Source organism: Phyllostomus discolor, chromosome 10 (genome assembly GCF_004126475.2).
Source record: "Phyllostomus discolor isolate MPI-MPIP mPhyDis1 chromosome 10, mPhyDis1.pri.v3, whole genome shotgun sequence".
Taxonomy (NCBI): Eukaryota; Metazoa; Chordata; class Mammalia; order Chiroptera; family Phyllostomidae; genus Phyllostomus; species Phyllostomus discolor.
This window is the reverse complement of record NC_040912.2, coordinates 86704096-86723428: the sequence shown is the minus strand read 5'-3', so window position 1 is coordinate 86723428 and position 19333 is coordinate 86704096. Positions and strand designations below refer to the sequence as shown.

Genomic DNA, 19333 nt, shown 5'->3' with positions numbered 1-19333 from the left:
CCATGCTAAGTGAAACAAGCCAGGCAGTGAAAGGCAGATGCCATATGATGTCACCTACAAGGGAACCTAGAGAACAAAACAAACGAACAAGCAAACAGAACCAGAGGCATGGAAACAAGGGACAGACTGACAGTGACAAGAGAGGGAAATGGGAGGGGTGATAAGGAGGAGAGGAGGTAGAAGGTCAAGGTACAAGTATAAATGACCCATAGACAAGGACACCAGGGTGGGGACTGACTGTGGGAGCAACGGGGGTAAACTGGGACAAGAGAAATAGAAAACTAGTAAAATAAACACTTCAAATAACTGTAATTTATGTCAAAAAGGGAAACAAAGTCATGAAGAATTAAAAACAAATATTTCAATGAAGCATAGAATCTACAACAGAACAATGATTCATTCTGAAACAGCAATATATAATGACTCCAATTAAGAAAACATCAAATACAACACATGGCTACGCCCAAGAGACTGCAGGACCAATGACCTCAAATGAAAATTAAGAGAAAAGTATCAAATACAGGTATAAAATGAAAAACTGGAGTGGAGTCAGAAAGATGTCTTTGAAAGTGCTGGTAAGTGTTCTAATATATACTCCTCAAGAAGAAAGAAAAATTAGATGGGAAAACAGATAATACTGAGGATGTTATGTCTGAGAATGTCCCAACTGTGATTCAGGGTATGCTCCCATGAGCACAGGAACCACCACCAATCACGAGTAGGATACAGTTACATAAACACCACGATCCTGCAATACTATAGTGACATTTCTGAAAACCAGTGATAAAATAAATATTCTCAAAACTCAGAAAACGTATTTATTTATTACCTATCACCAACAGGAATTGTTGCTTTAGCTGTATAAAGATACATCTTTTAGTGTCTTTTGCATGCGGCCCTGCTGGCAATGAAGACTTGGGTTGGTTGCTTGAGTTTGTTTGAATGTTTTATTTCTAACTTGTGTTTCTGTTTGAAAACATGTTCATTTCATCTTAATTTTGGAAGCATATTTTGCTATATATAAACTTTTGGATTGACAGTTATTTTTCCACCACTTCCCAGATACTACTCACTGACCTCTGACCTCCAAGGTTCCCACTCAGCAGACAGAAATTACTATCATTGCTGTACCCCTCACGGTACTACAGGGAGGACCCAGCTCCGTGAGGGCACCTGTACTCTAGTTCCCCGCCCTGCACATGGGAAGGCCTGGTCTCATAGGCCATTGCCATCATTTCAACCTGGGACCTTAGGGACTGAAAGGGACTTGAAGCCAGGTGCTGGCTGCAGATCTCCCCATTCGGTTCCTGATTCTGCCTCCTTCTTGTCCTTGGAGAGTTTGCCTTACTCTCTTTCAAGCCCAGTATATATTTAAGAGTTATGGTTTTTAAAATGTTCTGTCCAGTAGTTTTAGATGCTATCTCCTAACATGGTTTTCAGGACGGCCACTCTGCTGTATTGCCACGGTTTCTACTCTAGAAATCCCAGAGGTAACCTACCCGGGGAGGGAGTCAGATGCCTGCTGATTCCCCTCACAGAGGAGCACTTGATGCAAACACAGCTGCACTGCAAGGGTGCCGGCTCCCGTCTCAGTCCCCGCCCACAGACACGAGTTATTCCTGTGACGCACGTCCCTCACCCTTGCCCCTCCCTCCCGCTCCACTTTGCGGCTTGTGTTCTGTCATGGGACGCTTATCACCTCCCTTTTCCAAATGTCTTGTCTTCTTTAATGCATGCCTCCATTCCTATTTTCTTCGATTCTCCATTATTCCAGTCCATGGCCTTTCCTCGTCTGTACATGCTCAGAGTTATAAACCTCTACGTGTTTGACACATTTTCCACTTTTAAAACTATGATGTTCAAAATTTTTGTATTTATTACATAGACAATACATTAATGACATATGTTTATTTGTTATAGAGACAATTCAACATAGATGGATTTGAAAATTCAGATAAGCACATGGAAGAAAAACCTTTTCCTTATTATCACTGGGAATTTTCTCTCAACAATTGCATATTAAAGATATGGCATTAGTAATCTTCTTTTGTTCATTTAATATGAATTGTAAATATATTGCAAGCCAATAAATGTACAAAAACTGACTTTTAAGAAGATATTGTTTAATACGCACATTTCATGTAAATATGTATTTTACCTATCTCCTAATATTGGAAGTCTTGGATGTTTTCAATCTTTAGTTACTACAAGCAAACGATACAGGGAGGAGTCTTTGCTCACATAATTATTTTTTGGATAAATTCTTTCCATGGGAATTACTAGATCAACTTACTTGCGGTGTTCATCTCTGCTCTTATGTACCAAGGTATCCTGGGCGAAGATAAGCACTGTGTGGTATTACCTATTTGCTCAAAGCTTTACCATGAAACAGAAAGAAGACTGATAGAGAGACAACAGACTGAGAGGTGTCAGAGGAGAGGGAGTTAGGGGGCTGGGTGAAAAAGTTGAAGGGATTAACAAAAACAAATAAATAGATGAAAGCCATAGCCACCTACAACAGTATGTTGATAACCAGAGGGAGAGAGGAGTGGGGGGAGGGAGAAGAGGGTAAAGGGGAATAAATAGTGACGGAAGGAGACTGGACTCACCGTGGTGAACACACATTACAATACAGATGACGTATTACAGAAATGTACAGGTGAAACATATACAATTTTATTTTTTAAAACACTTATTTATTATTTTGGAAAGATAGGAAGGGAGGGAGAAAGGGAGAGAAACATCAATGTGTGGGACCCTCTGGCACACCCCTTACAGGGGAAGTGGCCTGCAACCCAGGCATGTGCCCTGACTAGGAATTGAAAGTGTTACCGTTTGGTTCTCAGGCCAGCACTCAATCCACTTAGCTACATCTGCCAGGGTGGAAACCTATAGAATTTTATTAATCAATTGCATCTACTTTTTATTCTAATATGTACTATTATATTAGTCCTGATAATTCAGGAAATTATTTTAGCATATCTGAGAATGCTTACAAAGATACTTAAATTTGTGTTCTGATCATGCTTGGTCTTTTTTTTTTTTTTTTCATTAAACTCTTAAAACACTTTGGGAAAGAAACTAAGTTCTTAAAGTACTTCATTCAGAGGAGACATCCAGTTAGAAACTGGAGGATTAATAAGGATTCCTGAAAGGGGACTGGGCCAGCAGCCTTCTGTCTCAGAAAGGTCTCCTCCTGTTCCCCACTGTGAGCACATCCCCAGGGGGTCTTACAGAGCTGCTCTGCTGCTGGCGCTGGGCTGACTTCTCGTGTTTTTAAGGCACAGCTGCTGACACTAACATGGACCAGCGTGCACAGTGCAGCAATAAGTGAATGACCTAACCTGCATGACAATCATCTACTGTGGCCCCCGAATCACCATACTCACAGCTTTGAGTGATCCCCTCCTCATCACTAAAAAACCATTTTTGCAACCAATTTGGAAAATGAACATGAATTCCTCTAAACATTTCTCTTTTTTTAACATTTTTTATTTATTCAAGTACAGTTTTCTGTGTTTTCCCCTCATCCCTCTCCACCACCCTAGCCCTCCTCACGTCCTTCCCCTGTTTCCACTCCCCTTGTTATTGTCCCAGTGTCCTTTATCACTGTTCCTGTAAACCCTTCACCTTTTCACCCCATTATCCCCTCCCCTCTCCCCTCTGGTCATTCTCAGCCTGTTCTCAACTTCAGTGCCTTTGGTTGTCTTTTGTTTGCTTCTTCCTTTTTTTGATTAGGTTCCAGCTTAACGTGAGATCACACAGTATTTGTCTTTTATCGTCTGGCTTATTTCACTTAGCATAATGCTTTCCAGTTCCATCCATGCTGTCACAGGGGTAGGAGCTTCTTTCTGCTGCATCAAATTCGATTCTGTACATGTACCACAGTTTTTCTGATCCATTCATTTACACGTGGGCACTTAGGTTGCTTCCAGCACTTGGCTATTGTAAATTGTGCTGAAATGAAGTTCCTATGGAGTCATTTCAATTTCATAACTAAATACTGAAGCACGTTCTATCAAAAACACTGACCAGCTGGCAGCAGACTCCCTCAGTCACTCTGGGTCTGCTTCTCACGGCCAACATGGAGGTTTCTTTATCCAATCTATATACAAGTTGCAACATTCAGGCTTTGTCTAAAGAAAGATCACTACATTCATCATGTTTCATGAATTCATCAAGACCTATTTCTCCTGGGCTTAACCCTTACGGCAGACACCTTAAATGAATTTATTTTATATATCGTAAGTGTAAATTCCAAATAATTTAAGTATAATGCATCAGGTTGCACATCTAGCATCTAGCAGAACTTGGTAAAAATCCCAGCTTTTCCTAAATTCAAAATCACTGCTTTTAACCTTTTTATTTATTTATTTATTTATTTTTAGGTAGTAATGTCTAGCTATATAGCAGACTTCCTTACAAAATGGATGCTTTGTAAGAAAGAAATCCATATTTTTTTCTCTTTAAAATCTCTTCACAGCCCTGGCTGGCATAGCTCAGTGGATTGAGCACTGGCTGTGAACCAAAGCATCGCAGGTTCGATTCCCAGTCAGGGTACATGCCTGGGTTGCAGGCCATGACCACAAGCACCCACACACTGACGTTTCTCTCTCTCTCTCTATCTCCCTCCCTTCCCTCTCTAAAAATAAATAAATAAATAAATAAATAAAATCTTTTAAAAAATCTCTTCACACACACACAAATATTATTTTAAAATTAAATATTTGCCTTTGTCCCATTTTAAGTCTTCTGGTTGAATTTCATATATCATTTGAGGAAAGCTTTGAAAAAGTCTCTTTATACATCATTTCCCACTACCTCTTAAACTGTGTTCTATCACTTCATAACTGTGTTGGATTTCATGTTTGACTGATAGTGGTTATTTAACTCACCTCATATGTCTTACTCTAAAGAGCAAATTATTACTGATAATTTATAGTCTCGTATCATTGGTCAAACACTGATCACAGCAATTACACAGTCTGCCCTTATTTGCTGAGAATGTTCTAACTTTTGGTCATTTCCCTACAGGAGACAAGTGACTGAACCAATGACACAAAATGTTAATTCTGCCAGGGACTCTCAGCTACGTCCATTCTGCCTTCTTCCTCTCATCTCCAGCATCCCGGACCCCCAGCAGTGCTGCACAGGCAGAGAAACACAGCGGCAGAGACAGTTCCAATGTGTCTGTGGGTTTCAGCCTGACATCCTCCAGGGCTCTCTTCTTGTTCTTAGTTCTATCGGAGTTACACCCTTCATCCTCTTTCCCCTGAAGTCCTGGCTCATGCTCTTCCTAATTTAAGTTTTTGATGCCTCAGAACACATCAGTGTCATAGACATATGCAGAAAAATGACCAAGTATTTTAAATGTAGGCCAATTTTTGAAGATGACAGTTGTTAAATTTAAATATTTCAATTACTATGTAATCAGTCTCAACTTCTTCATTTTAAATAGTTTTCCAATACCTTGGTTGATTCAATAAAATTTTATCTACAAATCCTGATAAGGGAATACATAAATTTATTTCATCTTATTCAGAATATTCCACATGACAATATTTGAAATGCACGTACCAAGCAGAGAGGTGGAAGAGGGGCTCATTTCCTTGTGCAGCATCCTCGGGGGGAGGAACCAGATGGGCTTTCTCCGGAGGCAGTAACAGGAGCAGTTCAAGAACATGTAAAGGATGCCCTGGGACTAGAACATCTCTATGTATCCTGTGTAAGTGGTGGCTGAGGTGACTTCTCATGTACCTGTAAGCTCAGTTACTTTCTAAATGTGAGGCGCTCATGAAGGTCTCCCCTTTTCCAGCCTCCTTCTCAGAGCAGCCTTAACTTCTCTGTTCCTCAGACTGTAGATCAGGGGATTCAGCATGGGATTGAAGAGGCTGTGAAACAGGAGGAGGTACTTCTTCTGCTCCTGGGGGTCCCCATGTTGGGGTCCAACATACATGATCATGGCTGTGCCATAAAAGAGCCCCACCACACAGAGGTGGGAGGAGCAGGTGGAGAAAGCTTTCTGGCGTCCCTCTGCTGACTGGATCCTCAGGGTCGCCCACACAATGTGACCGTAGGAGACCACAATTGGCAACACTGGTCCCACCAGCACCAATACCGCCACAGCCAAAACATAAACCTCGTTAAGGTGCGTATCTGCACAGGCAAGTTTCAGAACAGCTAGAATTTCACAGAAAAAGTGGTTCACTTTCTGGGGACCACAGAAGGGCAATAGTAAGAGTAACACCAGAGACACTAGGGAGAGGAGGATCCCTAAAGTCCAAGAAGTCACCATGAGAGTGATGCAGACACTCCAGCTCATGATGGTAGAATACCGAAGGGGGAGACAGACAGCTACAGTACCGATCATAGGACATCACCACCAGGAGAAGACATTCAGTGAGAGCAAAAGTCAAGAAGAGAAAGGTCTGTGTCACACAGCCAGCAAAGGAGATGGGCTGGGCTGGGCTCAGGAGGTTGACCAGCATCTGGGGCACTGTGTTGCAGGCATAGGCTATGTCGACAGTGGCCAGCTGGGAGAGGAAGAAGTACATGGGGGTGTGCAGTTGGGAGTCCAGTGAGATGAGCCCCAGGATGACCCCATTGCCCAGCAGGGTGAAGGCGAACAACAGGGAGAAGAGCCCAGACAGGATGACCTTCATCCTTGGGCTGAGCGGGAATCCCACCAGGAGGAACTCTGTGACAGAAGTCTGGTTGCCCCCCATTTTCCTGGGAAAGAGACAAGGGACATACCCCACCATGTCTAAATGCCTGAGGGACTCATTTTGCATAGGAGACATGTGCATGTCATTGTGTCTTTCCTCAGAAAACATCTGCAATGACACTTATGTCCTGTTTGTCTATTACTAAGTCAGTACTAACTATGCATGGCAAATGACACAAAAGGAACATTTTTAACTTTGATAAATTAAATGCTAGTGTTCTATTACGCTGTTCAGTAAATCTTACCTTTATTTCCAAACTTCCACCACAGTTCCTAACACGTTAACACACCTTCTCCCTCCCTAACAGTGGACACTTCCTCAGTCAGCACAACTGCTTTGGAGGCTCACCTGGGAGGAGTCCCAACCCGCAGTGCACACACAGCCACCGTGGGGAGGGGGCTGTGGGCCTGGGTCTGCACCCACATGGGAGGGTGGGAAGGAGGACCAGGAGCCTGTGGGAGATCCTCTTATGAGGGGATCTCACAGATTTGTGCCTTCATTAGATGCCTTATGTGTTAGCTTTGTCATTTCTACTGGCAGCATCATCTTGAATTAAGTTGAGAGCATGGCAGGCAGACTGCCACAACTTTAGCTGGATTTAAGGGAGAGAACTTTGTCTTTTCACTTTTGAATCCATGGACATTCTACTGTGATCATGCTGCTTCATGATTGGATGTTACTGATCACACACTTATCCCTACATGGATATTCATACTCTATGCCTGTATGTGTGGATAAAGTATACGTTATTTATATAGTTATATACACACACATAAACACATACATGCAATTGAATCCTTATTGTAATATAAATGTATTGCATGCAAATATCATGTGCATATAGGTGCATAGTATGTGAATATAATCCTTATGATATTCTTAATCCCATATGAACATTCATATTCTTGCCTGCATGTGTGTGGAGAGCATATATGTTATGTATATAGTTACATACACACACATATATGCACACACATGCACTTGGGCCCTTATTATGTGGAAGACTAGTTGCTATTTTCCTATATTATTTTCTACTCTGCTTCACCAGTAAAATGCTGGTGGAATGATTTCTTCATGGGTTGTGGCCTGGGATTTAAAACTAATGATCGATATTCAAAGCTAGAGGTAAAGCTCTAACTATATACTCATATCCTTAGAGTCTTTAACATAATTTACAGCTTAACTCTAACATGAAAACATTATTCATCATGAATCTTTCCTTTCTGGGGTTTACCGATCTTTAGAAAAGGACTTGCACCAGGGGGGAATTCTGAGGTTTGACTTGTAACCATTAAACCCCTGCTTCTGTTTCCTTGTCTCTCTGACTCCATGTCCTTCTTCAGTCCAGCACCCATCTGAATTTCACAAAAATAAGAATCTCACAAGAATTCATAATTGTCATCCCATATCAATTCTCCATTCCAATTTCCTCATAAGTTAATATTTGCCAGGTTTGATAAGCAAAAGTGTGAAGGGGTCACCCTGCTTTAAAGGAAGAATCAGAGTTCACAGCAGAAACACTGGGAGATGATTTTATCCTAGTGCAAGGAATAACGTCATAACTGTTAGAATCACCTTTAGGAAGAAAACTGGTTGTTTTTTACGACCAAGCTTTATATCGAGTGCTTTACCTAAAAAATTTGGATTCCCATATTATGGGAGAAGCTGAGCAAGAAAAATGCTCAAGTCTCTTCCAACTCTAGGATTCATTGGCCCTAAATGTATAAAAAATTGTTGGCCATTTTCATTTCAGGTTTGATGCCACACTTGGGGTGAACGAAGACAGCAGTGCTACCTCTAAAATGTCCTATGATGAAGGACACAATAACTAAAGCAGAAGGACCAGTGACTGTCATCTCATCTTCCTCCTGTCTGCTGCACATAGCTAACACACAAACAAAAAATCCACAGATATTACTAAACATATTCCATGTTCGTCCACATATCTTGGCTGAGGACACACAAGACAATTTCTACCTGCTGGAGTATGGAACCTGCTTGGAGTAGCAAGTCTGTTAAAAAGACTCAAAAGATGATAATTCTCAGATTCAAATAACTCACCAAGTGAAAGTTCACTTTCAAAAATAAAACCTTCAGGATGCTCCACTGTAACAAATTCATTTTGTGATCAATGTGGTCCATTATTTCATGACAACATGACTTAATTTCATGGGACAATGGAAACACTTTCAAGTAAAACTCTCAAAAAGCTAATAATTTAAAGAAGGAATTTTACACTAAATGTATCAAAGTAAATGATCCATACTAGGCATTTCTGAATGACCTGGTGACTTAAATGATCCTAGTAGCTAAGTGTACAAATAGCAGCAAGTGGCACTCACAGACAATAACAATTCCATTCTGCACTGTGATTTCTCATCACAGCCTGTCTGAAATTGAATAGTGAACAAAGACTGGACAACATAAGAAACTTACCACAGACTTACAGCTAAAAACAAGACCCACCTGAATGTGACTTGCATTAAGCAAAAACACACTAATAAAAAGAAAATTATCTGTGAGTTAGTGTTGAAATTGCCTTCTCATAAGGATCTCTTAGGACAAAAGATAACCTAATAAGACGAGATGATTTATTCTCTGCTCAGCTCCACCACCCCTCAATATACTGCTGAGTGTTTGGTGTAGGAAGGGAGAAGGACCCGCCAGGCACACTGCCTTCAGCTCCCGTCCAGGGGAAAGGGGCTCCACAGGGACTCATCTCTGGTGTCCTCCACAGGGACACTTGTGGCAAGACAGTAGCATTGGTGATTCCTTCACTCACTGTGGGGTGTAAGTTCATCCATTTACAAGCTCTAGACTGACTTCTGGGACTCCTTCACACATTACAATGACCATGCCTTGCACTCACTGTGGCTCAAGAACTCAATTTCCCCACCTACTAAACCTCCAAACAGAGTAAGTGGTACACAGGGCAGCTGGGGACCAGAGGTTTTCCCATGTTCTAGTCTTGGCTGAGTTTTCTCTCACACCTGACCACAACATGTATTCTCTGTATTTTTTCTTTGAATCAGATGGGAATCCTACAGGGAACAGAAACCGTGCTGGTGTGGAACAGTAGTGGAGAGACTTTCACACCACACAATGGTTACAAGGATACTGGGGAACTGCAACAGGAAACACAGAGCTCTTGGATGAACAAGCAGAACTGAGTGAAGCTGCCATCCCCAGGGTTCAAGGGCACACAGCAGAGGCTGGGTAATTAGAAATCAAAAGGTCAGAGGAGTCAGGGTTCAGACTTAACCCTGTGAGGAGAAGGGGTGCCCAGCTCCACTGTGGCCCCAGCAGGGAATGACAAGGCTAGTTCTGGGACCCTGAGTGACTGAGGCTGGGCAGGGGTCTCTGCTGCCACTGCCAGGAGCTGTTGGGACAAGGCTGACAAGAGCAGGAGGCAGGCAGGAAGGAGCAAGGTCCTTTCCCTGCTCCAGGTTCCCAGTCTGCTTTAGAGCTCCCTACCTACACAACAGAAGTGATTGGAATCCACTAAAATCAATAATCCACACTGATTGGCGTGGCTCAGTAAGTTATAGCATCATCGCATAAATCGACAAGTCCTGAGCTAGTTTCCTGGTGAGGGCGCATAGTGTATTTAGGTTGAAGAATTGGTCCCTGTCGGCACACACACAGGAGGCAACCAATGGATGTTTTTCACATTTATGTTTCTCTGCCTCTATCCCACCCTTCCCCTCCCTCTAAAAATTCAATTAGCATGTCTTTTCATGAGGATTAAGAATAAAAATCAATAGTCCAGATGTCCCAGTTGCATTCAGAAAAATTGTTAGCTGGATACCAGATGCTGGGTCTCCAGTCTCCATAAAGAACAGCCTCCACATCACTCACACTGAGAGTTCATTCAAGGACAGACACAAGAATTACTTTAAAACACTAACTGCAAGATGAGGTTCAGATGTGAAGCACAGAGAGCTTTGCTGATTCGTTACCTTGAAGCGAACGTGCTAGCTAGTCACAGGCAGCCCTGTGAGCCACAGGCCTTCCCTCTAAGGTCCTGTCTGTGTCACACTGACAGTGCACAGGGGCAGAGGAGAACCTGTGCTGCTCCATAAGGGTTGACGACCAGAGGGAAGGAGGGCTGGGCAGTGACAGTGACTCAGTAAAAGTCAGACTTTTGCTACTTTCCGGTACGTGCACACATAACACAGACTGATAATGGGACGTTCTGCATGGACTGGTTACGATGGCTGGAGGAGAGGTTGTGTGTGAGGTGCTATCGATGTGTAGTGCACAGCACTGGGTGAGGACTGACAAACACGTTAGCTGTTGTGATAAGAGCCCATCTGATCTTTATATTCAGTGAGCTCTGCTGCCCACAGCAGGTAAGTAAGAGTTGGGTGGCTTTTTAAAATAATCTTTTATGCTATAGTATTTGAAATAAAGGCAGAGATAAAATTTAAGGGTTTTTTTTACATCTTATGAACTTCAGTCGCTAAATTTATTTCCATTTTTTGAAATTTTCATGTATATCTTAATTTGAGTATAGTACGTGGACAGGCTAGTACTGGTTAGATTATATCAGGTATAAACACAGTGATATGACATCCCTTTCTACAGCATAAAACATAATTTTTAAAGTCATAAACAGTCATCATTCTACCATTCTGCAACCAATACTATACTGCTATGTCACAGATTTCACTACTTACTGTATATGTGTAGCATAATTGCAATTACATAACATTTGTAATTACTGGTTCACATTTCCCTTTAAATCTTAGAATAACTCCATGTATCTGTAAAATCTATACAGTCATCACTTTAATGACTGTATAAGTACCTCATTGAGTTAAAGTAGTGTAATTGGTCAATTCATCTTTTTGTTAAATATGAGTTTACAACTTTCATACTAAAGGTAATTTCAGAGAGAAAAAAGAGGGCTACTGAGTAATCACTACTCCCCAAGGGAAGGGCACACACTTACTCCTCTGATCAACTCCCCTGTGCGCTCTCAGTGTGAGATGGAGAAAGACTCTGGAAGCAAGTGGCCACCCTCACCTCAAGTGGGTTAGAAGGTACAGTTTATGGTAACACCCTCAGAGGCCACCTAGGAGTGTGGGACCCATCCCCGACCACTGTGTTGGAAAACTAGAAGGAATCAGTGAAAGTCAATCTGCCTCCAAGGGAGGGGAGCCAGCCACACTCTACTAGTCACCTACAGGGTCTGCTAAAATGTCCTGTGTCAGGATAAGCTTTCTCATGAGGGAAATGACACAGACCTGGACGAACCAGGTGAAAGACACTGGGGAACATGGAAACAGTCTGCACATCTACATCATTCACAGCCCAACACTCAAAAGTTCCTGGGGACCACACACAGCCCAAGTTGTTTCTCTGAGACCCAGTGCCCAGCTCTGCCCTGTCAGCTACTGGCTCAGCAGCTCGCCCCCAAGGCTGTGAGCAGTGAGCACGGCTCCCACACTGTCTGCAGGTTTCTCCTTCTCCCCTCCCCCCTACACGCCCAGTGTTAATTTGTTCCTTCACTCAGCCTGCTCGTTCACTCCCCAATAGAGGTCTGTAATTTTCATATGAAATATCTCTGCATCATGCAACTAGAGCTCCCTGAGATGGTCTTTAAATGGCGAGTACAACCTGGGAGAATGGACAAGTGGCCTTTCGGGTTTGTAGGACCACTTCCGTCCACCGCAGACTTTTCTTCCTTCCCACATTCTATGACACATGCAGTTACTGAGTTTACACAGTTAGGGTACAGATGGAGACAGACTGTATTCAACCTCTGGGACCCACAGTAGGAATTAATATAATTTTTAGCCCTGGCTGGCGTAGCTCAGTGGATTGAGCGCGGGCTGGGAACCAAAGTGTCCCAGGTTCGATTCCCAGCCAGGGTACATTCCTGGGTTGCAGGCCATAACCCCCAGCAACCGCACATTGATGTCTCTCTCTCTCTGTTTCTCTCTCTCTCTCTCTCTCTCTCTCTCTCTCCCCCCCTTCCTTCTCTCCCTAAAAATAAATAAATAAAATCTTTAAAAAATATATTTAAGTTTTGAAGCTAGAGATAGTTTAGTAATAAGGTGTTAGTAGGGAGGGAAGGAGGGAGGGAGGGGGGCTTAGGAATACCTCTTTATAAGGTTATTTTTCTGTAACTGGAATTTTTTTCTTCTGCTCTATATTAGCCCCTACATTCCAAGAGAAGACTTTGCTTTGAGAAAACAAGCAGACAAAAAAAGCCAAGGCCTTGGGCACAAACTTTCATAACTTGCCATCTCTCTACTTCTAAACTTCACCTCTAACAGTGTATATCTTCATCTACCTCCCCGTCTCAGAGGAAAGAGATACCTTACTTCTTCTTACTCAAGGCCAACTGTTCTACCTCTTCACTGAATCCCTTCTGCCTCCTGTGTTTTACTCTAAAAATATCTACATTTCCTCTGTCTTCCAGACATACTTCTTTTGGTTATTTCCGTCTTAACCTACAATAGGGGTTCTCAAAGTTTTGATCTACAGACCATCAGCATTATTATCACTTGAGAACTTGTTGGAAATACAAGTTCTGGAGCCCTACTTCAGCCTGCTGACTCAGAACTCTCCAGGCAGGGCCCTGCAATCTAAATTTTAATAACTCCTCCAGGTGATGCCAATACACACTGGCTTACAAACATAATCAAGTGCCCACCATCCTTTAAAAAATGCCTTCCTGTGCCCTGATCCAGCACTATGCCTCACTGCACTATGTATTATGACCTTATTTTCCCCTTTACTCTACTCTTTGCTAAACATCTTAAAAGCAGTCCATAGTCTGATTGTCTCTTCTTCTGCTTGGTACTCAGGGATTTACGTTCCCACTGGTCCTCTTGCCAAGGTTATCAGTGAATGCCCACTTGCACCTTAAACATTCCTAGTTATTGAATTTGTTTCATCCCTTAGCTTTGAAGATGCTATTGTCTCCTGGTCTCACACTTCTTTCTCAGCTTTCTCTGCCTCGTCATCTGTCCTTTTTCTCACTGTACACCTCAGGATTTCATCTCAGTTCTCTACTGTCACTGAGCTGCTGCCTCTTCCTGGATGACTGTATCTACTTCCCTGGCTTCAGTCACTATCTGCATGTTGATCCTCCAGACTGTCTCCAGCCCACCTTTCCCTCCTAAGATCAACATGTGTTTCCAGAAATTTCTCAAACAACTCGTCTTTTACAAACTTGTTCTACTTAACAACTATATCAGTCTCCCAGGTTAGGAATTTTGATGTAATCTCTATTGCTTCCTCCCCATACCACATTATAATTCTGCTTCTGTATTATCTCTAGAATCTGACCTTTGTTTACCTTCTACTGTGTTCACTGAATAAAAAAGAACATTTTATAGTACGCTTATACCATCTGAGGTAAGGACTAGGTGCTGGGTTGCTTCTTGGCCTGCATTTTGAAGTAGACTCAGTGTACGGAATGGTAAACTGTGGTCGGTAAGAATACATTTGCCTTAAATCAGGCATTTCTGGACCACTAGCCTGTCCCCAGTTTTTCCCTTAATTGAGCCAATACCTCATTGTCTGAGGCCTGACACACCGATGTGACATGAATCATTCCCTTAGCCTATGGCTGAGGGATCATTCCAAATATAAAGCATAAAAGCAGGGAAAAGATTTTCATCATTTAAAAATTTCTCACACTTTCCAGTGCAGTTCCTTGCTCAATTAGGGGCCCACTATTTGTAAAATTGAAATCATAGGCTTGGGAACCACTCTTGACAAAACCATATCCTCTAAAGGTAGAGCAACATGTAACAAGGCCAAACATCATTCTCTGGACAAGTAGGACTTCTGTCTTACACTCATTAAGAACTTCCTAAGATATCTTCTTTTGTCTCTTTTTCTCTACTTCCCAAGATAAATCAGGAAATAGTACACAGGAGCTGTGTACTATTGTTTGTATATTTTCTTATTATAATTACTTTCTTAGATATGTGGTGTCAAATGACAAAATAAAACAATTTAGTAACAAAAAATATATATATATAATTTTTAAGATTATAGATATTCAATTCAATGAACAATAAAAGAAAAAAATATATCCGATTAGAAAAAACCAGTGAGTTTAAACCATGGAAAGCTTCCTTCAGAGGAAGAGGCCTGATGTCCCATCATGAAGGACCACAGCAGAAGGGCACAGCAGTGAGCTTCTCTGGATTCAGGTGGTAGCTGAGCACTTAGGCTGGGGATTCAAATGTCACCACAATTGGAAATGACTCTCCTTGCATATGCTCTCCCCAGGGCACCCTTGACATGTGCATTCCTCAGGCTGTATATCAGTGGGTTCACCTTGGGGTTGAAAAAGGTGTGAACAGGAAAAGGACCTCCTGCTTCTCCTTGGGATGGTGTTATCTTTTTTTTGGGGGGGGGGGGTGCTTAGGCATGATTATGGTGCTGCCAAAACAGAGTCTTATCACACAGAGGTGGGAGGAGCAGCAGGAGAAGGCCTTCCTGCGGCCCTCCCCAGACTGGATCCTCAGGAGGGCACAGACGATGCGTGTGTAGGAGACCAGCACCAAGCACAGGGGCCCCACGAAGATAAAAGTTCAGGAGAAGCTGACCAGTGGCCCACGGGTGCTTGTCACCTGGATGTGTTCAGTCTAGATGGATGGCCACAGTGACCAGGAATCCAGAGCCCTGGTCAGGAGGACCTCTGATTAGCCCCTCTGGCTCTGACTCCAGGTTCACCGCTCACCCATTACGTGATAAAGTATCTTCCAGGGTAGATACTTCTGCAGCAAAGGTCAGCACACTTCCTTGCTCTTTATGCAGCTGCATTTCCAATTTTAAATAAGTGAACATTTATGGTTTCTGGCTTAGGCATCATTCCATGGTGCTTTGGAGAACAGATACAATCATTGAACAAAATTTCCAAAATGGATCTAAACAGTGAAAACCAGAACCACAACTGACTTGGCCTTGTCAAAGCAAGACTCGGGAATAGAAACGAATCAATTCCCCAAACCGATATATGAGATGGCTTTTTTAAAAGAAAAGTATTGTTCATAAACTGTCAAATCACCTGGACAAAAAAGAAATCTAAAGCATGGACCAGAAATTCCTCGACCAGGACAAGAAGCACCCAAGCAGGTGGAAGGTGATGAGCTACGGAAGAGTTTACTGTGAAAATGTGCTTGGGGAGAAAGGGCAGGATAGATAAAAAGATGCACATTCAACATAAAATCCTATAAAGAGAAAATTTAAACTACTATTGACCATCTCAGCCTTCCTTCACTTCACTCTGCCAAACCTAACATGTTGGTTCTTGTCTGTACTCTCTCCAGCCCCATAACAAAAACATAGCCTGTGAGCCTCAGGAATCAAACATATAAAGTATAATAAGTCACTGGGAGTGATGAGCATCCCAGATCCCCACCTATGCTCCAACGGCAGAAAAACACAGCGGCAGAGACAGGTCCAGTGTGTCTGTGGGTTTCAGCCTGACATCCTCCAGGGCTCTCTCCTTGCTGTTAGTTCCATCAGAGTGACACCCTTCATCCTCTTCCCCTTGTAGTCCGGCTCATGCTCTTCCTATTTTATGTTGCTGATGCCTTACAAAACATCACTCTCATAGACATATGCAAGAAAATAACCAAATATTTTAAATGTAGACCAGTTTTTTGAAGATGACAGTTGCTAAATTTAAAATATTTCAATAATTGACTCGTAATTAGTCTCAACTGCTATATTGTAAACATTCTGCCAATACTTTGTTTTCCACAATAAAATTTTGTCTACAAGTCCTGATTATGGAACATGTAAATTTATTTCCTCTATTCAGAATATACCTCATGACCATATTACAAACGTCTGCACCATGCAGAGAGCTGAAAGAAGGTTCATTTTCTTGTGCAGCATCCTCAGAGGGAAGCATCAGAATGGGCTTTCTTGGGAGGAAGTCACAGGAAAAATCCAAGATCGTGTCAAAGACGCCTTAGGCCTAGAGCATGTCTCTGTGTCCTGTGCATGTATCGGATGAGGTAACTCTTTACACTCAGTTACGTTCTATCTGTGAGGCTCTCACGAAGGTCTCCCCTTTCCCAGCCTCCTTCTCAGAGCAGCCTTGACTTCCCTGTTCCTCAGACTGTAGATCAGGGGATTCAGCATGGGATTGAAGAGGCTGTGAAACAGGAGGAGGTACTTCTTCTTCTCTTGAGGGTCCCCATGTTGGGGTCCAATATACATGATAATGGCTGTGCCATAAAAGAGCCCCACCACACAGAGGTGGGAGGAGCAGGTGGAGAAAGCTTTCCAGCGCCCCTCTGCTGACTGGATCTTCAGGACAGCACGTAGAATGTGAGCATAGGAGACCACAATTGCAGACACTGGTCCCACCAGCACCAACATTCCCGCAGCCACAATCACAACCTCGTTAAGGTGGGTATCAGCACAGGCAAGTTTAAGAACAGCTAGAAGTTCACACAAGAAGTGATTCACATTTTGGGGCCCACAGAAGGGCAACGGTAAGAGTAACACCATATGTACTAGGGCCAGGAGGAACCCTGAAGTCCAGGAAGCCACTACCAGGGTGATGCAGACTCTCCAGCTCATGATGGTAGAATACCGAAGGGGCAGGCAGATGGCCACATACCGATCATAGGACATCACCACCAGGAGAAGACATTCAGTGAGAGCAAAAATCATGAAGAGAAAGGTCTGTGTCAAGCAGCCAGCAAAGGAGATGGGCTGGGCTGGGCTCAGGAGGTTGACCAGCATCTGGGGCACTGTGTTGCAGGCATAGGCTATGTCGACAGTGGCCAGCTGAGAGAGGAAGAAGTACATGGGGGTGTGCAGTTTGGAGTCCAGTGAGATGAGCCCCAGGATGACCCCGTTGCCCAGCAGGGTGAAGGCATAGAACACGGAGAAGAGCCCAAACAGGAGCAGCTGCATCCTTGGGCTGAGTGGGAATCCCACCAGGAGGAACTCTGTGACAGAAGTCTGGTTGCCCCCCATTTTCCTGGGAAGGAGACAAGGGAGCTAGCTCACCACAACTGAGTGCCCTAGGGATGAGTTTAACGTGGTAGACATGTGTGTGTCATTGTTTCCTTCCTCAGAAAACATCTTCAGTGACACTTCTATCCTCTTAGTCAGCTCCTAAGTGAATACTATGCACTGCAAAAGACACAGATGGAAATTTTTCTCCTACACGGAATACATGACAAGTGAAAAAAGTAAAAGCATGATTAAGCCAAAACCAGGCAGAAGGCAACAAAGGAGAAATTAAGGAGGAACTAAACTTTCCAATAATCAGACAACACAAAAAATCTGGTATTGATAAATCTATGTACATTGGTTACCACCCTAATTTAAGACATTAAAACATAGACATAATCACAGTAGGAGAAAAAATCAAGGTACAATATCTTTACAAAAAGGATACCTGAAATACCTAAATTCCCCCTTCCTCACCTTCTCTCCAGCCCTCTCTGTCATGCACACACACACATGCACACACACACACACCCAAAAGTTAAAGATGAAATTACAAAACAAACATGACCAGCCATAAAGAAAGTGGTACCAGCATAACTGATATCACATCGAAGCATTTATCTGTAGGCATACGGGAGCCACTACACAGTAACAATAAAAGGAACGACCCACCGAAAAGAAGAGTGAGGACCCAGCCCCGTACAAACTTCAATTACAAAGTGACATTTACCTGAGAAGAGTGTCTCCTGAACCTTCAGAAATATTATATTTAAAGGTGAGATATTACAAGCTTTTTCTCTGAGTTAGAAAAAGTACTCCACTAACACAATCTCTATTGAGTGTTGACTCAATAGCTAGTCAGCAAGAAGACAAAAAGAAGAAATAAAGGGCAGAAGAATTGAAGTGGAGAATATAAAATGTCATTTTTCACAAAACACAATTGTGTATGTAGAGAAAACTTCTACAGGTGAACTACTGAAATTCATAAGCGTATTTACAAAATCTCTGAATTCAGGGTCAATGTGCAAAATGAAAAATGTACGTATGCCAAAGAGCTGGAAAATTTGTAAAGATTCAAAATATCCCCAAATGGGCCACACTGCATGAAATTCAAGTCAGAATCCCAGCAGTTCTTTTTCTCATGTGGAAATTCATAATCTTTTTCTAAATATCACATATGAAAATGCGAAAACTCAAGGATTGCCAAAAGACCTTCGGAAAAGGTATGAAGGAAGAGAAGTGAAACTATTCACTAGTAACATTTACCACAAAGCCAACATGATTAAATCACCGGGGAACTGGGGCAAATGTAAACCAATAACACAACACGGCAGCTTGGGTGACTCTGAAGTTCAGACACACAAAGTTGGTGCCAGTGTTTCCAGGGAAGTCCGCATGGTCTGTGGGATATCCATGGAGAAAACTCTAACCTGGCCAGCACACAGGAGGCCCGAGATAAATTTCAGGTGGGCTTTCATTCTAAATACAAAAGCTAAACACACCTTCCAGGACACACACCAGGGGTCCCAGAGGAGCAGCATTTCTCAGAGAGATCCAGACAAAGAACAGACTGTCTCATGACAACCTTGCACGCACAGGCTGGCTTCTCTCATGTTTGTTCCTCTACTTTTAAAGTTTAAGAACAACACATTTTCACTTCA

General features: G+C 42.6%; 1 protein-coding gene and 1 pseudogene across 1 annotated transcript; both read right to left on the bottom strand.

Annotated features, from left to right (window-relative positions):
* Positions 1–5615: 5615 nt before the first annotated feature.
* On the bottom strand, positions 5616–6742 carry LOC114507950 (annotated as a pseudogene).
* A 9817-nt stretch (positions 6743–16559) lies between these two features.
* LOC114507823 (olfactory receptor 13-like) lies at positions 16560–18133 on the bottom strand. Its single transcript, XM_028525838.2, has one exon. It carries the CDS (start codon positions 17691–17693, stop codon positions 16761–16763), a length of 933 nt encoding a protein of 310 aa, XP_028381639.1. The 5' UTR covers positions 17694–18133; the 3' UTR covers positions 16560–16760.
* Between the last annotated feature and the right edge of the window lie 1200 nt (positions 18134–19333).

Excerpts from the sequence above, each read along its gene's own strand:
- LOC114507823 (XM_028525838.2), bottom strand. The coding sequence starts at position 17,693 with ATGGGGGGCAACCAGACTTCTGTCACAGAGTTCCTCCTGGTGGGATTC.